Source organism: Dryobates pubescens, chromosome 8 (genome assembly GCF_014839835.1).
Source record: "Dryobates pubescens isolate bDryPub1 chromosome 8, bDryPub1.pri, whole genome shotgun sequence".
Lineage (NCBI taxonomy): Eukaryota > Metazoa > Chordata > Aves > Piciformes > Picidae > Dryobates > Dryobates pubescens.
In genome coordinates, this window is record NC_071619.1 from 16,202,803 (window position 1) to 16,220,793 (window position 17,991).

At 42.3% G+C, this 17,991-nt stretch overlaps 2 protein-coding genes across 2 annotated transcripts; one reads left to right on the forward strand and one right to left on the reverse strand.

Annotated features, from left to right (window-relative positions):
* The first annotated feature begins 1,060 nt into the window (after positions 1–1,060).
* Positions 1,061–5,791, forward strand: ANKRD22 (ankyrin repeat domain 22). Its single transcript, XM_009897719.2, has 5 exons — positions 1,061–1,312; positions 2,676–2,783; positions 3,167–3,244; positions 3,890–3,988; positions 4,721–5,791. Exons 1-5 carry the CDS (start codon positions 1,061–1,063, stop codon positions 4,796–4,798), a joined length of 615 nt encoding a protein of 204 aa, XP_009896021.2. The 3' UTR covers positions 4,799–5,791.
* A 1,250-nt stretch (positions 5,792–7,041) lies between these two features.
* LOC104297780 (lysosomal acid lipase/cholesteryl ester hydrolase-like) lies at positions 7,042–17,706 on the reverse strand. The gene is made up of 9 exons (XM_054163480.1): positions 17,572–17,706; positions 16,160–16,274; positions 14,886–15,084; positions 14,138–14,247; positions 12,676–12,812; positions 12,029–12,169; positions 10,551–10,622; positions 8,481–8,549; positions 7,042–7,276 (listed from the first exon to the last, which is right to left on the reverse strand). Exons 1-9 carry the CDS (start codon positions 17,701–17,703, stop codon positions 7,043–7,045), a joined length of 1,209 nt encoding a protein of 402 aa, XP_054019455.1. The 5' UTR covers positions 17,704–17,706; the 3' UTR covers position 7,042.
* Positions 17,707–17,991: the final 285 nt, after the last annotated feature.

Consider the following 17,991-nt stretch of genomic DNA (forward strand, 5'->3'; position numbering starts at 1 on the left):
TGATACATTGTGGAGGTAGGCTGGATCTGTTCTGGTTTGTGTAGGGCAGTCAGGACTCTGGGGTTTATAAATAAAGTGGGTGTAGGTGAGAGTAGTCACTCTGTGTCCTGGATTGCCATCACCCACAGAAATGTAAGCTCACTTCCCACTGATGCTTTCTTCAGTGTTTTCTGTTGTGGGAGCACTGGTCTTTGTTTCTTACACATGCTTAAAGAAGATACCATAGATTTTATGTCTGTTCTCCACCTGCCAGTGCATCTTTAACACGGGAAACTGTAGGCACTCTCCTGACTGTCCCACACTGCCAGGAGAACTTGGCATAGTTAGAAGAAATGGAAGAAACCTATTCTCTTTTTTGACTGGAGAAGTTCCAATGCCACCAGTCTGCCATGCTTCCCAGTGTTCTTTTCTGCCTGTATTAGGCCATTAGAAACTCACAGTACTCCTGTAATTCTCAGTGTCTCCTTAGTCTGAGTTCCTGCTGCTGGAGACAGAAGGAGTTGCAGGTTAGGTCAAGATTGTGTACAAATACTGTGGAAGACTTCAACAGCAAGCAGTTCTCAAAAGCCAAGTAGGATCTGAGCTGTATTTTCCAGCTATGCATTATTCTTCAGGTATGAAGTTAAACTTCAAGCCCTAGAAAAGAAACATTGTAGGGGTTTGGTTTTTTTAACTTTCTCCTGAGGCACGTTTGTGTTCTGGGAACTGATGAGTCAGACGTGATACTTCTTATTCAGCAGTGCTCAGCCAAAGGGAAAGCCTGTTTTTGTAAAATTAAGAGAGGTGCAGGCTTGTCAGCACTTGCTGATTAATACAGTGGCCAGCTCCTATGATATCAGAAGCCGGTTTTGAATGGTTGCAGATGAAACAGATTATTTCTTGGATTCGAGACGCATCATCCAAAATTCCCAGAAAGTTCATTCCATGGTGCAAGGGTTGTGACTTACCAGGCTGAGAGCTGCTGTGTGGCAGCTGCAGGAGTATCTCTTACCGCCACCTTCTGGAAGTCACCGAGAACTGCAACGTGTCAGAAACGCTTGGCAGCATGTAGTGAGTCAGAATGGGAAGTACAGATGTCTTAGTGAAATATGTCCTGATAAATTTTATCTTCTTTCATCAGCCCATTTGTCAGGCAGCTTATAATAACGATCTCAATGAAGTTCAGATCCTTTTGGAACGCAACAGCAACTCTGTGAACATCCAGGACAGCTTTGGTGGAGACACCCCCTTGATTTGCGCATGTAAACGGGGAAACAACAGGATAGTTAGCTATCTCCTGAAAAGAAATGCTGACGTCAACCTCAGAAACAAGGTAAGCAGCCACCAGCTCCTCCTTTGCAGCAACTTGTTCTTTCAGTGTATTGGATTCTTTCAGTTTCTTGGGCTGTCTGTGTAGGTACTCTGGCAGGCAACAGGGACTTGGTTTGTCTTCTCATTTATTTTCCTAACTTGCCAATATACACAAGACAATAAACTCTGCTAACCTGAATTTCTCTTTGTGTTTGTGTTCCCCATTAGGTAGTACTGTATGCCATCCCTTGGCTGCCAGTGTGTTCTGCCTGCTTACTGATGCACCACACTGCATTCACCTTGTTCTCCAGCCTCTATCTGGCCTTTCTCTAACCTTTCTTTGGCTCTGTCTTTTTCTTCACCCTGGGTAAATGGAAGGCCTTAAGAAGACCCTGTCCAGCTCTAACAATGTACCCCTAAGGACAGACTGACTCTCTGAAAACTTTCTTTATTTCCTCTACAGTCCTGTTTTTGTCATGCTACAGAAGGGTGTCATGACAAATAATAGCGTAGAGGGGAGCAATATTTTGCTCTTCCCCAGTTCTCTATTTTAAGATTCCTACCTGCCTTGTACAATATGATGTTTTCCCTAAGGTAATGAGGAAGTGTGGTTTTGTGTTAGATTTCCATGCTTGGCTTTCTTAAATGCCTCTCTGCTTCATCTTCACAGATGGACTCATGCTTTTGGGTGCAGAGCTCAACTGTGATGCTAAGGAGTGAGAATGGGGAGAAGAGCATGCCACAGAGAGGCTTTTTTTGCATACTTTGGGCTCCAGTGTAATACTGTAACCTTGACTGTCAAACTCCACTTTGACAATCTGTAGGAGGTTTAGCACAAGTGTGCTTTAGCACATAGGAGTACTGTTCTGCCCTGTAGTTGCTTTGGTACACTCAGTAGTCAAAGAATTTTTTTAACTTTCTCCTCACCAGGAATCTGCTGGCAGTGTTGCTGCTTCCTATGTTTCTCACATGTGCCAGAGGAGGTGCTGTAAACTCTCCTATGTCTTTGCTCCAGTAACCAGTACATCTATAAGAAGAGGAGCTGGGAGGATTCTCCCTGCTGATTTAACATACTGGGCAGCAGTAGTAGCCACATGAGATGTCCACTATACCCTCTTCCTCTCTGCAGCCATGTCCAAGTTTGCAGGCATACACATGGAATCCTTTGAGCCCCCACATCCTTCTTGCATAAGGGTGTGTTTAATGTGCTCCTACTTGAAGGAAACAAAATGGGTGTATCTGTTTCTGCTTGAAAATCAGAGAAATATTTCTAGTGGATAACCTAAAAGAAAGCTTGTTAAATGTAAAATGATCTCAATGGTGTCAATATTAAACAAATGCCATCAGATCACTGAATGTGGTACTAAGCAGAGTTTTGTGTTTAGAAGGACCGCACTTGTCTGCACTATGCTGTAAGAAAACGGTTCACCTTCCTTGACTATGTGCTCATCATAATCCTCATGCCAGTTATGCTCATTGGATATCTTCTCATGGTGAGTCTGGATGAAAGCAGGAAAACCCCTGTACCTTTCCCTTTCTCCTTATTGCCTTTCTCATGGTAGTATTTCAGGCCATGAACCTGTACAGAATATGCACTTTTTATTATTTTGTTTTTAAAGCAAGAAGTGTTGGAGAGCAACAGGAGAAACAGGGACTTTCACTGTGAATATAGCTAGTGAAGGAGCAGAATTGTATTACTGCATCAGTCTGGCATTTACAGAAGCCAGGCACTCTTCCTTTCAGGAAAAAAAAACCAACACAAAACCAACAAAAAACAAACACCAACAAAACAAAAAAGCAGTATTTAGCCAAAATCTACTTAGTACTGCATAGTACTGTGTACTTACTGTGTTACTCTTTCCCGTGCACCAAACAGGTCTCAAAGACTAAACAGAATGAAAATCTGATCAAGATGTTGCTTAGAGCTGGAGTGGATGTTAATGCTGCAGACTTTGTAAGTGGGTTTATACCAGTGCCAGTGTGGTTTGTGTACATGCAACTATGCTAAAACCAGACTTTGAAACCCTCGAGCAAGATAGTCCTGCTTTCAGAGCAGGATCAAGCACTGAAGTGACTCTGATATACCAGGAGGATTCAGTATTTCCCCTTGATGGTTAGGCAGTAGTTCGGTAACTAATGCATGGAGATATAATTCTCCACTCATCAACTAATTGTCCCTCTCTAACTGTTGCCCTTTAAGAGACATCATAGAATCATAGAATTGTCAGGGCTAGAAAGGACCTCAAGGATCATTTAGTTTCAACCCCCCCTGCCACAGGCAGGGACAACTCACACTAGATGAGGTGTCCCTGACATCAGGCAAGCTGGGTTGAGATACTTTTGTATTAAATACCTGATCTTATAAAAAGTCTAATGTTGTATAATGTCTGAGTTTATCATCATTTATGAATTCTTGGACTTGAGCAGATTTGTTGAGCCAGGATGCTAGGCCCCGTGTCTTCTCTTGGTCTTCAGAATGTGCTAATCTGTAGAGTTCTAGAACTGCTAGGGGGAAACTGATAAGGCTGCAGTTGTACTTGCCTAAGGTCTACTAAGGAAGTAACAGAGCTAAATCTCACTTGATTCTCTTTTCCTTCAGTCTGGTAGCACAGCCCTTCACTATGCTTGTGAAATGAAAAACCAGACAGTCATTCCTCTACTGCTTGAAGCTCATGCAGACTCCTCTGTAAAGAATCAGGTAAGAGGTAGAAGTGAATAACTGTATTTCCTTATTGTGATGTTGAACCAGAATGTTGTGTGTGCAGCAGTTAGCTGGTGTGCAGCAGTTTAGAAAAATTAAGGGTGCATAGCTCCCTGGCAGCAAACTTGTGTGCTGTGGGGTATACAGCAGCATTCACTTTGTTGTCTGTTTTGGCAAGAGCAATTTCAAAGTCCATATCCTTCACTGCTGAATTTCTACCAGTGTCCACTGGATTAACAGATCTCTTAGCTATCTTTATGGCACCTCTTCTTAGTTCATAGCTGCATTACAGTTGTTTCCAAGATGCAGCTTGCAAGGGAGTGACAAGAGCCTTCCTAGATATTTTTTGTGCAACTGGACACCCTTCTTCTGAGAGATGCTACGTCTATCAGCAGAAAAACTCAGATGTTGTCCAAATAAATATTGACCCATGAGTGTCTGCATTACTGAGTTGAGATGAGCAATATATGCCCATGTTACTCTTGAAATTACCTTATAGCTTAGGTCTGCACTGACTTTGGATCTTAGCCCCGGGAAACAATGGAATGGTTGTCACTACTGGAGGGTAGGACTCTGCTCTTGGCTTCAGCGAAAGTAGTGTTAGAGCAAGGCTGTGACATGACAATGAAACTTAGGCAGGAGAGCACTGCATCTGGGTGGCAAATTCAGGAAAGCACTTTGTGCTTGACCTATCTGTCATATTGCAATGTATTTTATCTGTTTTTTCAGGATGGCGAGACTCCCTTAGATATAGCAAGAAGACTGCAGTTCCACAACATTGAAAGCATGCTAAGGAAAAATTCCTAGACACCAAGGACTCTTGAACATGCAAAAATTAACCTCATCAGGAAATCCATCTTACACAGCAGCAGGAGTCCTGCAGAAGGTTGAGGACTGTTACTTGATAAACACTTGGTTTAAATCCACCCATTCCTTGCTGCAGACTTTGACTATAGTGTGAGACCTGTCAGTATCCTCAGAGCCATGAGGGCTGAGGGGAGTTCATATGGTTTTGCTAAGCCATGAGTGATTACAATAGCATCCAAACTATTGCTCTTCTCATCTGCTTCTCCCAGTTTTATTGCTTGACTTGCACAGACAGAGGATTTTGAAAGCTAGCTAAAATGTTTCTGAAAGTCTAATGATTGGCAGACAATGCAAAAATAAAATATCCTTTAGAGTGTGTGTCACTTATTCTGTAGAGGATACACTTGACAATTGCACAGTATGCCACACCACTTAATCCAAAGTCTGGTACCCTTCCTCTGAGTACTTCTCTTCCTACAGTGGGAGTGACTGGGAAAATGGGTCTCTCAGTCTAGCATTTCCTCCTTCCAGCCATGCTACAAGTTTCACACACCTTAATTCTCACTATGTGACTAGAAAAGAAAGATTATCTTCATATAAGAAACAGCAAAAAGAGATTCCTTGAGTTGCCAGAGACCACAAGGAAAACCAGGTCCTGTGTTGCTTTAATGCACTAAGAAATAATAATGAAAATCTTTTGGGCATGGTAGAATAAAAACTCTATCTACCTTTCCAATATAAACAGTGTAGTAAAGGGTAAAAAAATCAATACATGAAATGCTGCTGATGTGAACCAGGTGTATCCTTCATGAGGGAGTGCACGGGATAGCGTGCTCTTCAAAGTGGTGCATGCAGCAGTGGATGCATATACCAAAAGTGTAATAAACTCATGAGTCTTCTCTTGCACAGGTAAAGGCAGAAGAAAACCTGCAGTGGTAAGCAGTGTATTAATGTGGCCTGGCACTTTGTTATTTAATAATGCTGCAATAAAGAGAAATCTCCTTTCAAATGCTGCTGCATCTTGTTTTCTTGTTCCAATGGATCTTTATTTCTGTTGACAGTTTTGACCATATCCTGTGAGCTAAATTCAAAAGCTAGATACTGTGCTCAGCACTGCCAATGGCTGCTAGGCTAAGTGCACGGACAAGCCACTGTGTTTTTCTGGAGTCACAGATATATTTTATGGTGTAGCGGTTCTGTTGAATGCTGACTCCAAGTACAAAGGGTCTCAGATGAAACTCCACACAGAAACAAAGCTACTCTGTCTGAGCTTGTAATAATGAACATTTTAGGTGCAACCTGGGGACAGACACTTACCTAGCATATCACCTTGTAGGTGAGATGTGAGGCACTTGCATGAATAATGAGCGTGTTATCTCTTTGGGCTAATGGCCAGAAAGAGAAAACAGCTGACTGCTTTCCCATGCTGTAGAAATTGCATTAATGTCAAATTTATTATTTGTGATACTTGAGGTGCTTGCAACAACTTTATTGCCAGTCTCAAGAATGATTCACGGGGTGTAATCTGTATTGCTTAGGTTGCCTGATGCGTCTACATTTCCTCATTCCTCAACTGCCATCTACGTTCTTTGATGTTGGGGGTTTTAGAGTGCATCAAGAAAACTCTGGGTGATGTGTAGACATAGAGGGGCAGGAGAATACTTCTACGGGTTTTTCTGAGGTTGGATTCCTTGATGTTTGGAAGCCATCTGTTGCCTAGTCAGTTTCTTGTGTTTTAAGATCTCTTGGTTGTGTTGAGAATGTCAGGAAATGAGAGGAGTGAAAAGGCAAAAAAAAATTAATCCAAGTTCCCTGTCAAGTGGATAAGTGGTTTAATTTAAACAAAGGTTGGTTTTACTTCAACAAAGAAATGAACAAATCCCGCTCTTGAGTATTCATATGAACAATAAGTGGTTTAATTTAAACAAAGGTTGGGTTTACTTCAACAAAGAAATGAACAAATCCCGCTCTCGAGTCTTCATCTGAACACAGAAATTTGGCATAGGAATGCCTCTGTGGGGCATGTGAGACAAACATGAGAACAAAAGAGTTGTTATACACCTCAAATTTCTCAGGAAGACAGCGGTCACAGTAGCACCACAGAAAACTTCAAACTATGATGAAAACAAGAAACAGGTGTAGATACGGTTACTATTATGTGTGTTTGTGTGTTTGCTTCCACTTATTGCCAAATAGAAATGTGGGAGGTTTTTGCCAAATGATTCAACACTTTGCGGTGTGGTTTCAAAAGTATTTTTTCATTAGTTCAATGATTTTCCTATACATTTTCTCAGTGGCATCAAGGCCCCAGATGAAATCAAGATGTCCCCATGCAGGAAAATGCTCATGGTAAATAAGATTAGTAATCCGGGGAAGTAGCTCTGCCATGTCTTTTGGATCCGCAAATTTGTCATCTCCAGCGCTCCAGACAGCAATTGGTGTGTTTATCTTCTCTATCTTGTACTCAGGAGGAGTAGACTGCAAGGAATGGAGGAGAGCTGAGTGAATGCTGTTATCTCAGAAGCTGTGCTTAGATAAAGGGTTCTGTGCAAGCACCTCTCATTCCCCTTTGCACAGTGAAACAGTAAGGATGGAGGTCACCATTTTAGGGTTTCTTTCCTTAAACTCATTCTCTGTTGGTGATAAAGGGGAAGGATCTGTCCTGTTCCTGGGTCTTTCTATACTGCCAGCCAAAGAGTTGTCCTGCATTTTGGCACCTGCTTGTACCCTTTGGAGGTGGGTTATATGGAAAGACCAGTGCCTGCTTATCACACAAGGACTGTGGAGCTTATTGATGTGCCTATTTAAGATAGAAAGATCTTTAAGTTTTCTTGCACCATGAAGTACAACTGTTGGTCTTAGTTGTTACGCTTGGGACTTAAGTGGCAAGGAATGACTTTGACCCTTTGTAATTTCACTGCAGAAAATTTCTGAGAGAGTGTTCATGGGTAGAGAAGAATGATTGTATCTCTGGAGCATTTCTGTCTCCAAAGAAAAGCAACCTGCCCTGGTACAGCACATGACACTGTAATTCAAGTGTGCTGGTTAAAAATGAAATTATTGTCAGCCAGTTGGAGATGTCACTGTAGCTGTGAAATATGTCTCTTCCCTCAACTGCTAGGTAGACTGTAAGGATTTTTGGGGAAGTGAAGAGCTCTGTAATACATATACATAGAATACATATACATATACATAGAATAAACCAGGTTGGAAGAGACCTTCAAGATCATCGTGTCCAACCCATCAACCAATCCAACACCACCTAAACAACTAACCCATGGCACCAAGCACCCCATCAAGTCTCCTCCTGAACACCTCCAATGATGGTGACTCCACCACCTCCCCAGGCAGCCCATTCCAATGGGCAGCCCATTCCAATCATCCAGTCCTAGAACCTGGATGTGGTTCTTAGCCTTTAGGGAATGGTAGGTAAGCTGACACAGGTCTTTGCACAGCTCCCTGCATTGGCAAGGGAGGCAAAACAGATTTCTGTTAGCTGTCTGCAAGGAATCCGTCTACGCCTTGTCTGTGTATGGATTTTACACACATGAGTATTAGACTCAGGTGAAACATTTTCTCAGACCACTACCTCCCTCTTTCTGTAGCTCTCAACGTGCCACAATATTTTTTTCTGTTCTTAGTTTTGCCAGGACCCAAGCATGGGGAAATCATCTTTACTTACCTGGTTGTATTTCTTCATGTTTTCCTTAGACCCATAGTCATAAGCATAAAATCTATGTCCATGTGTTAGCTGTTAAAAGAACAGATAGAATATAGGTGTTGAGAGACCAAGAAGCATAGTTCTGCCTGCAATTGAAGCAAAGGCTCAGGTGGTGGTCTGTGAGTTATTCCTCCCCCATCTTCAGGGCTACTGAGGACGGATCATAGGGTGGGAGGTATCACAGTATCACCAAGGTTGGAAGAGACCTCAAAGATCATCAAGTCCAACCTGTCACCACAGACCTCATGACTAGACCATGGCACCAAGAGCCACGTTCAATGCCCTCTTGAACACCTCCAGGGATGGTGACTCCACCACCTCACTGGGCAGCACATTCCAATGACTCTCTCAGTAAAGAACTTTCTCCTCACCTCAAGCCTAAATCTCCCTGGCGCAGCTTGAGATGGTGTCCTCTCATTCTGGTGCTGGTTGCCTGAGAGAAGAGACCAACTCACTCCTGGCTACAACCCCCCTTCAGGTAGTTATGGACAGCAATGAGGTCTCCCCTGAGCCTCCTCTTCTCCAGGCTAAACAACCCCAGCTCTTTCAGCCTCTCCTCATAGGGATTGTGCTCTAGGCCTCTCACCAGCCTCGTTGCCCTTCTCTGGACAAGTTCAAGTGTCTCAATGTCCTTCTTAAACTGCTTCATCACCTTTCCTCTTGCTAACTTTCTCTCCTGATCCTCAGCCACCACCCTTGGTGTGTTTTGCTATTAAAATTCAGCTTGACTATCTGAGTTACCTGAATTTGGGGTTCCCTCTTTGTGATAGAGAATTCAGTTGCCACATGGAAAGATGACCTGAATGTCTACAGTGTGAGCTATTATTTGTCTAATGTAATACAAGATGCCTCCTTACACATCTTGACTTTTGTGTGTCAATTTTGTCTGGTCTGCTTAACAGTAGTGGTGACATTTCCAGATGCTCTGTATTTGAAAGAGTTTGGCTATACATAAATTGTGCTCTGACAACAGGTTTTGGGTAAAACATTAGACATAAGACATTAGCCTTCTTGAGTATGTTGTCTAAAAGACAAGGTATATGACCTGCAGGACTGCTAAGTGAAGAGCTAATGCATGTTTGGGTAGGGTTTTGTTGTTTGGTTTGGGTTTGGGGTTTTTTTTGGTTAGTTGGTTGGTTTTGCTATTTTATTTTTATTTTAGTTTTTGCAGAAGCCTGACAAGTAATTTCACTTCTGAGTGGCTGCATGTAATACAGAGTGTGAGAAACTCAGTGTTTGTTAGTTTAGAAAACCTTGACTGCAAGTCTTCAGGTATCTGGGAATATGATAGACATCTGCTTGCCATAGGTTGTATGCAGATATACCCTGGATCAGCAGGTGTGCCTGGACAGTGATGTATTTCTTGGCTGGAGCTGTCTTGCCCTGGCCTAATTCAGAGCATGAGAAAAACAAGCCTTCAGAGAACTGGAATCCAGAATCTGGACAGTGGCAAGAGTAACTAAAAGAGTTTGGGGGAAAAATGGCCATTGGGAACATCCCTGTAGAGCAGAGTTCCTTGTCATGCACTGTAATAGTATAAGGCAGTTCCCCACATTGCCATTGAGCCAGAAGAAATGTTTGTGTTTAACTGGCTTAGGGGATGATTCAGGCTGCAATTATCCCTCAGAGAAAAGCTTTAAACTGAATTCCTTGTATTTTTTTTCTCCTGGCTGCTCAGGTTTCTACTATCCTCCTACTGCCTGCCAAGTGCCTAGGCACTGCTTACATTCCCTTCTGCAGCTTTAAAGGTAAAAGTCTTAAAAAACAAAGGCTGGAAGCCATTAGAGCCCCACATCCAGAGAGGCCTGATGTGCCCTGGGGAAATCTCAGTGCCTGATACCAAAGGAGCAATTCAGTTAATGGTGTGGTGAGCCAGAGGAAACAGTGCTGTCTCAGTGGCAGGTGCTCATGGCAGCATGGGGTAAGATGTGATGGCCACTTTCCCAGATTCCCTGCCTCTGGACTTCCCTGTAGGCTGTTGGTTGCATAATAAAGCATCAGTAAATGCCATACACCAGTGTGCATTTGTACCTGATGCCAATGAATAATGTTCTGTACTGATGTTCCAGCAGGGGAATGTCCTACGTATACATCTATTCGACTCTGGAGAGAAAGCACAAGTGTTATAAAGGCAGTGATCCAGTTCTGTGACAGAAGGAAACAACATACTGCTACTGTGCTAAAACTCTATTTTAATTAATGAATATCAGACAGAAAACTAAGAAGCAAACTTAGGAATAGCTGGTTAATTGTATACATCTGCATATTTTCTCCATGAAAGTGAGTCTGATACATGAAGATAGTACTGCTGTGGGATCCTGTGGCTCAGCAACAGTCAGGAACAACTTTCCTGTCCTTTCAAAGCAGGTTCCTCACCTCACACCAAATCTCCATGCATGTATATGTCTTTTGAAGGTTTGTTTTTCACTTCACTTTACTTGTAGTGCTAAAGAAGCCATCTTACAAAGCAGCTGGTTTGTTCTTCTGTTTGCATTTTTATAATTGTGTTGAGGAGATGTTCTAATTCCATCTCTCCAGTTTGCTCCTCAAACTTGATATCTTGTCCTGAGAATCACATTACTAACTTAACCCAAGTCAGGAAAGAGCCTTAATAGATTAGCTTTTCAATTCAAAAGGACAGCAATGCTTTTAATTGCTTTTGCCCCGAACCTCATTCTGGACATTTGCCCATATGTGCCTTTTTAAGTGGCTATAGATGGAGAAAAATGGGTTCTGGTCTTCACAGATGTTGCAGTAACAAACATTACAAATGCCAGCTTCTACATATTTGGCCACTATAAAGGGTATTTAAGACACTACAACATCCATATGCTGGCAAGCATAGGGACAACTGTCCTGTCTCTCCTGTCCCCACCTACTGATGCACTAGTTTTTGTGAATCCAACTGTAGGTGTGTTGCACTCCTCAGGTACACTGCCAGGACTTTCTCTAGCTCTACATGTTTTGGATTTATCTGTTGGTCCCAGTTTTAAGGATAACTGATATGGGAAAAATCCTCTTACAGTAGTTCTTTGGAACCAACTTCTGCTGCAAGTAGTCCGAAAAGTGGGAAAATAAAAGGAACTTTTCCCTGTCCTTTAATTATTCCAGTGTTCAAAGAACTCTAACGTCTGCTAAGGAGGGAAACTGGGAACTGTATTACCAAGAAGAAATCTGACTCCAACATCCACTAGCTTTTTCTAAACAACATCTGTCCTTGACCAAAATCTTGTCACATCCATTGACATGAGTATAGCTCCAGACTGAATTCAGTCCTTTCTTTTTGGATTTGTGCCTTGTTGTTGGTCCCATCCATCATTAGCTCTAGTCCTGTTTGGCACTGTTTGCACCACAGAGTGTCCTGGCATTCCCTTGGTCTGCTGAGAACTACATTGTGGTTTGTGTACACTGAAAGGCATGATAGTCTCTGGATAAGGATAGAATGCTCAAGTATAACTCCCCAAATCCCTTTAGTTTTACTCTGAATAGGTGTTCTTGCATATACTTACCGTATTCACATTTTTTATACTGCCTCCAGCTATGTAAATGAGAATATGGCCACACAACTTATCCAGGCTTGTACATAACTGTGTCACAGGTCCTTTCAGAAATCCAACCTGGTGCAAGGCTCCTTTGCAGCCAAATCCTAACTGAGAGAAGGGAAAAGGGCAACACTTTTTTTTTAACCTTGTTACAGGAGCACTATATGCAAGGAACTGTTGCCAATAGCCTAGCCTCCCAAATCAGTGATGACTGAAACAGCTTGCCTTCCCATTAACTCCCTTTAACACCTTCCCCATAACTCATCACATACCCTCCCTTATTACTGCCATCAATTCTGGAGGAAGTCATCCTTCCAGTTCTAGTGTAGTGACCTCAGTGCTCACTCATTTTTGAAGTCTCAGAGACTGTCATGGCTGTTATCACAGCAAAATACTAGTCATCAGCAAGATGAGACAGAGTTTCACAACTCTCCTGCTTCACTGGGACCTACTGCTACAAGCTTTATATCTCCAGTGTTTTCCTTACAGACTTTGGGAGTAGATTCATTGCAAGCTCTGTGTCAGTATATCACCTCTTTGGGAACATTTCATCTTGGGTTGAGTGTACCCTATAAAATCAGGGATTGGGCCTCTTAGAGGGAAAATTGACGTACCCTGATCAGTGGTTCAGGAAGTCTTGCTATGTTAACCAGAGGACTTGTAGCATGCGTTCCTATGATTACTGGGCCCAAAGCAGAGAACAGTTTCACCCGTTTAGCTAGCTCAGGGTATGTAGAAAATGCTATGAAGCCTGTAAACACAGAAGAGACAGCATGAATGAGTGAGGAAGTCTTCCACCAAATAAACAAAATAAATAAACAAGCAGTAGGTAGCAAAACTGAAGTGAGACCAGCTTTGCAGCCTATTGTCCGTTGCCCACGTTTGTCTGTATGCAGCATGTTTTACCTAAGCCAAATGCTGAAGATAATTTCGGAAATGAAATTTGTTTGGGAGGCAAAGTTCATTTTGAGGTTGTCTGGATCTTGTCTTTCTAGTAGGCAACATGTCAAAGAGTTTTTTGTGGTAAAGTCAGTTCTCTCTAAATATCAGAAACCTCTAACAGAAAAAATTGGTTTTTTTTTCAGATTCTAGTCTTTAAATGTTTGTGTATGTTTATGCTTCCATGAAGCTGTAGAGTAATTACCTGAATACTGGAAGCTTTGAGTGTTGTCAAGTGATTGTTTGCATCAAAGGCAGCAGAAGAAAGCCTAGACGGTTAATTTGCTTTGCCATGTCGGTCTTTAAATGCTCTTTTGAGAGGAAAAGAAAGAAAAGGTCTGGAGCTATGGCAATCTAGGATTATTGAACATTTCCTTCTCTTTTCTTTCTCAGTTGTTTACATTAATGAACTGGTGGTTGCTGATTTCTAATCAATGTGCATTCAAGGACTTACACATGAACTGTAAATATCAGGAACTTCCAAATGATGCCAAAAAAACCCCAGTTAGTTGCATTTGAAGGCTATGAGGTGAGTTAATGCTAAAGGCTAGCACTCAGAGAAAATAAGTTATTAATGTTTTTTCTTTCCTAATTTTCAATCTCTGGCAATAGGCTTTCAAATGATAAAGTGGCTGGTTTTAACTACTTATGGGCTATGCTTTAAGTTGTAAGATTGCTGTTATGTCACTTAGTAACACTGAAAGTATTTTTCCTTTTCTTCTGTTGTTTGCAATTATGAATTATAGGTGCTGGTTTATCTTTTTAGTTTTTCTTTCTCCTTCACAAAGAAAATAATCATATTTCTCAATACAAAAGATGAGCTTAATTAAAATTCCTGTTGCTGGGACTTTAAGAAAAATACCCAGTCCCAGTACCTGAAGTACTCAGTAATAATCACTTTTATGCCTGTTTTAACAAGTTCCACCACATCTGGGTGTGCTATTAGGTTTCTCTGCTTATTAAGATAATCAAAGATGGTTTTAGAAAGCTTTTGCATGTTTTTCAAAGCTCAGCTCAGCAGGCACTTCTAAATTTTCTGGCTCCCCACAAACAAGAACAGCTGATTCATTGGGGAGCCCCACCTGCTGACCGGGTAGAAGCATGAATGGTTCTGAGCTGTGAACGTCTTGGCATTACCTGCTGTTGTGCCTTCTGAATGACCAACATAGTATATATCCTTTTGTCCAGTTTTATTCATGATGAAATGCAGCTCTGCTGGGATATCGTATTTGCCCATTTCGTCAAAGCTACAGAGGAGAAAACATAAAAAGCTAGCAGCAGATAATTTGGCTCTCACAATGAGAGCTACTGAACGTCAGCTTTGTTTGCCACATCAAGCAGGACCCATTGCACACTTTGATTGCAGGAAAAGATTGCACAATTTGTCAGCATTCCTTCTTGTGTTGAGGAAGGGAGTAGAGGGACAGAGCTGTACTGCCAGGCTGCTGGCTGCCTTGGGCTGTCTGTGGAGGAGGTGCCAGTTTTACCTGTTAGCTGCAGCCTTTGGGAATATGAATTAATCAGTGCTTTCACTAGCCTGGGTTACAAAACACGCTTCTCTCTTGGTTGAATTTAACTGTGAGAGAGCACAGTTTATAGACAAGGCTGCTCATCCTGTTCCAGATGAATTTCTCGCTCTCCCTCTCACAGTACTATTTCCCTTTTCATCAGCATCCCATTTCAGTTCCCAGGATCGGAAATCTCTTCCCCAGCCAATATTCCTAACTCTGAGTAGTAGTGAGTACCCTTCTTCATCTGGTTCTTTACTCTCCTTGGTTAGTGTAGACATTGTTCTGATGCTGGTTTAGGTAAAAACCATCAGGCTGAAGCTATCTAGTCCCCTCAGAGTTTCTGTCTTGAGTAATTCTCCCTCTACACAGAGTACCTGAACTGCCAGAACTCTTTCTGGCTGGGTTTAAGAGTCTTGTGTTTCATAGACCAAGTGTTCCCTCGGCTGTTTCCAATCCAGACATCATAGCCAGCATCTGCAAGGAGGAAGCCCAAGCTGTTGTTGGGCAAGTTAGAAATCCAGTGGGTAGCATCTCCAAGAAAAGCATGCTGTAGGAAGACTGCAAGCCTTTGACCTTGAAAAGAGGAAAGTGTTCTTATATTGGAGCAGTAGTTAATGTGTATTTAAGAATGGAATGCAGGGTTTAGTTTCTGAGTGGTTTGAAGTCTTTCCTTCTTCAAGAACCTCTAAGTAGACTACATTCTAAATACATAGAATATAAAATAATTCCCATAGATATTAGTCTGAGAAAACGGAAGGATTTTTTTTCCATGCAATCAGCAACCACTTCCTGACATTTCAAAGCCTTTTCCTGACAGGACTGACAAATAAAGAATTTAATGAGGAGGCTTGTCCCCACCTCCTCTTGCACTAGAAAGTCAATTTACCAGTCCCTATATTGAAACCATCTACCCACAGCAGAAAACTGCTGAAGGCATAAACGTTCATGGAAAACAAGGTATAGTTAATCTAAATAAGCACATCTACCCTTAGGTCAATTCAGTAACCAACTGAATAGGGCTGAGAGGCACCTGATCTCATTTTGTTTAACCTTACTTCCAGAGTGCAATTGGCTCCTCCAAATAGGAGGAGGCATACAAAATATATTATTCTATAATTCTAACAATAAGTAATAAACAAGGTATCAGTATTCAGAGTACCTTGAATTCCAGGTAGAAAATGCAATGAAACGGGAGAAATGTGTTTGCTTTTCACCAATGACCTGATTATTTGTCACCTTTCTTCAGAATATCTCTGTCCTTCAGAAGGCTGGGAATTAATATTAACATGCCCAACCTGAGAAACTTTGTTTTCAGGCTTCTGTTTTAAATGTGTATTATTTAGGGTGTTAATGGAAACCCCTTCCCCCACATCCCCCAAAATCCAGTCTACCAAACCCTCCTCCAGCCCACATCAGGGGAAGAAACCTGGGATATGACAAAATTTTTAGGAGAGTGTGAAATAAGGACAGAGACACTGAATGTGTGGTCTTTGGATGGATTCAGAATTCAGGCCAAATTCTGGACTAGGTGTTCTTGCTGAGATGGAAAGGGGTGGAACATGCCATTGCATGAATAAAGGGGAAAGATAGGGAAGCCATGTAAGAGTTGAATCTCAGCATTTCCTTTTGTCATACAACTGTGTCACACCTGTATTTTGGCTGTTCCTCCCAGCAGGAATTCTGAAAACACCGAGAATGTATCCATCCTCCGTGGTAACTTCATATTCCTCACTGGGGTATCCATGGTATCTGATAATTTCACTCTGAGGAAAGAGAAAAGGAGAGCTTGTTAACATCAAGTTGTCCTGTTTTGGAGGGTAACCAAACTAAGCAGTGTGGATGTGAGCTGTTCTGTGATGGTACTGCAAGGACTCTGACCACAGGGTTTATGGCTTGGAATAAATATTACAGGTCTTGTAAAAAGAAGTATCAGAAATCTTCAGACCTACTTAGGTAGTAGTTGTCTGGTATTTGACCCTATATTATGGATCAAAGTAGAACTTTACTGAGTGACTAATCCTTTGGGCAATCATTTGTCATGTTTTGCAAGAACAATAGAGATCAGATTAAATGAGCAGCATTATCTGTATAAGCCAATGCTAAAAGCTGTGAGTTTTGGGCTGTAATGAACCCTTCCTTGCCAGTGTGATTAGGCAAGCCAGGTAGTCAAGGCAAACAAGGGTGGAGCTCGTGTGACTGAGGAACTCAGGAGACCACCTACACCTAATTTTGCATGTGCTGTGAGGAAATCATTGGTGATTCAATCCAAGCCTTGGATTACTTTGTGTTGTGAGAATCTGCGTTTTGAAGAAGGGATTCATCCTCCCCTTGCTACTGCACTGAGCAAACAGGTGTTTACAGAGGGGGAGGACTTTGCTTCTTTTGAGACTAGAAATCAGCCTTTACCTCCACTGCAAAGGAATTCTTCCCTCTGGATAGGAATATTAAGATTTATTCTAGGCTGGTTCTCCATCAGTGCTGGAGGGATCTGTCCTCTCACCAGGCTCACACTGTTCCCTTCTTTATTTAGTAGCCTGAAATACAACATGTGTTGGGAAAGGTGATGTTTGCAAGCATCATGAGGCATGGCCCAACCTTGTGTTCATCATTTATCTATTGGAATTCACACTAAATGCAGGCAGTGAAGGGCTTTCATTCAGTTTGGTATAGACTGGAGTATATAGTCTGTGCTCTGGCTACAGTCTAGGGCTGAGTGCTGTTGCTGGGGTCAAAATTCAGTAGCCTGGGTCTCCAGTGCCCCTTAGGAGGTTCTAGGGAGTTGCCTTGCTTTGGAGCTAAAAGTAGCAGCCATCACTCTCCTTTGCAGTGTTCAGTGTCTGTCCTCATGCAACGTGACCCGTGTGAGTCTCACCTGTCCCTGGCCCTTGTTGCAGTGGTGACTCTAAGGTGAGTATTTCTGGAACAGGCAAGTTGGGAAAATGGGGAATGTGGAAGGGACTTTTCATAGTCTCCTGACAGGAACTGTTAGTGATGGCACAGTGGTAGTAGTACTGTGAGAGACTATTTAGAAAGAAAGGTAGAGAAGGTGACCCAACTTACAACGTTCATAAAGCATTCAGGGTTGCGAGTCTTCCTGTGGTGGCTTGTGTCTGAGTTCAGAGTGGAGGGTGTTGCAAATCCTGCTGAACAGGCAATTCCTTGGGAGCAGAGCAGCATGAGGAGGCACCACATCTCTGGGCTGTGTGAAGGAGCACATGCAGGGGTGTTTGTGTTGGGAAGAGAGAGACATGGAATTGCATAGGAAGACCCAAGTGGGGAGATTCCTGAAGGCTGCTCAAGGTCTGTTTCCCAAGGGGCTGCCTTTGTGAGAAGGGACTGTCCACAGGTCATGTTGTGTAACAGGAAGGGTTGAAGAACTGGTGAGGAGAACACTTGGGGATATTTTGTGACATTATGCCTGATGATTATGCCTGATGTGACATTATGCAGATGATGAGGGAGATATGGTTAGTAGGTAGG

What these genes read in the sequence shown, in the direction of transcription:
- ANKRD22 (XM_009897719.2), top strand. Translation starts at nt 1,061, where the DNA reads ATGGGAAGTACAGATGTCTTAGTGAAATATGTCCTGATAAATTTTATC. An exon ending in ATGTTAATGCTGCAGACTTT is followed by an intron (nt 3,245 to 3,889) that starts GTAAGTGGGTTT and finishes CTTTTCCTTCAG; the next exon opens with TCTGGTAGCACAGCCCTTCA. An exon ending in ACTCCTCTGTAAAGAATCAG is followed by an intron (nt 3,989 to 4,720) that starts GTAAGAGGTAGA and finishes CTGTTTTTTCAG; the next exon opens with GATGGCGAGACTCCCTTAGA.
- LOC104297780 (XM_054163480.1), bottom strand. Translation starts at nt 17,703, where the DNA reads ATGTGGTGCCTCCTCATGCTGCTCTGCTCCCAAGGAATTGCCTGTTCA. An exon ending in AAAGAGTTCTGGCAGTTCAG is followed by an intron (nt 14,248 to 14,885) that starts GTACTCTGTGTA and finishes TCTCCTCTGTAG; the next exon opens with CTTTGACGAAATGGGCAAAT. An exon ending in TTCAGAAGGCACAACAGCAG is followed by an intron (nt 12,813 to 14,137) that starts GTAATGCCAAGA and finishes CTGTGTTTACAG; the next exon opens with GCTTCATAGCATTTTCTACA.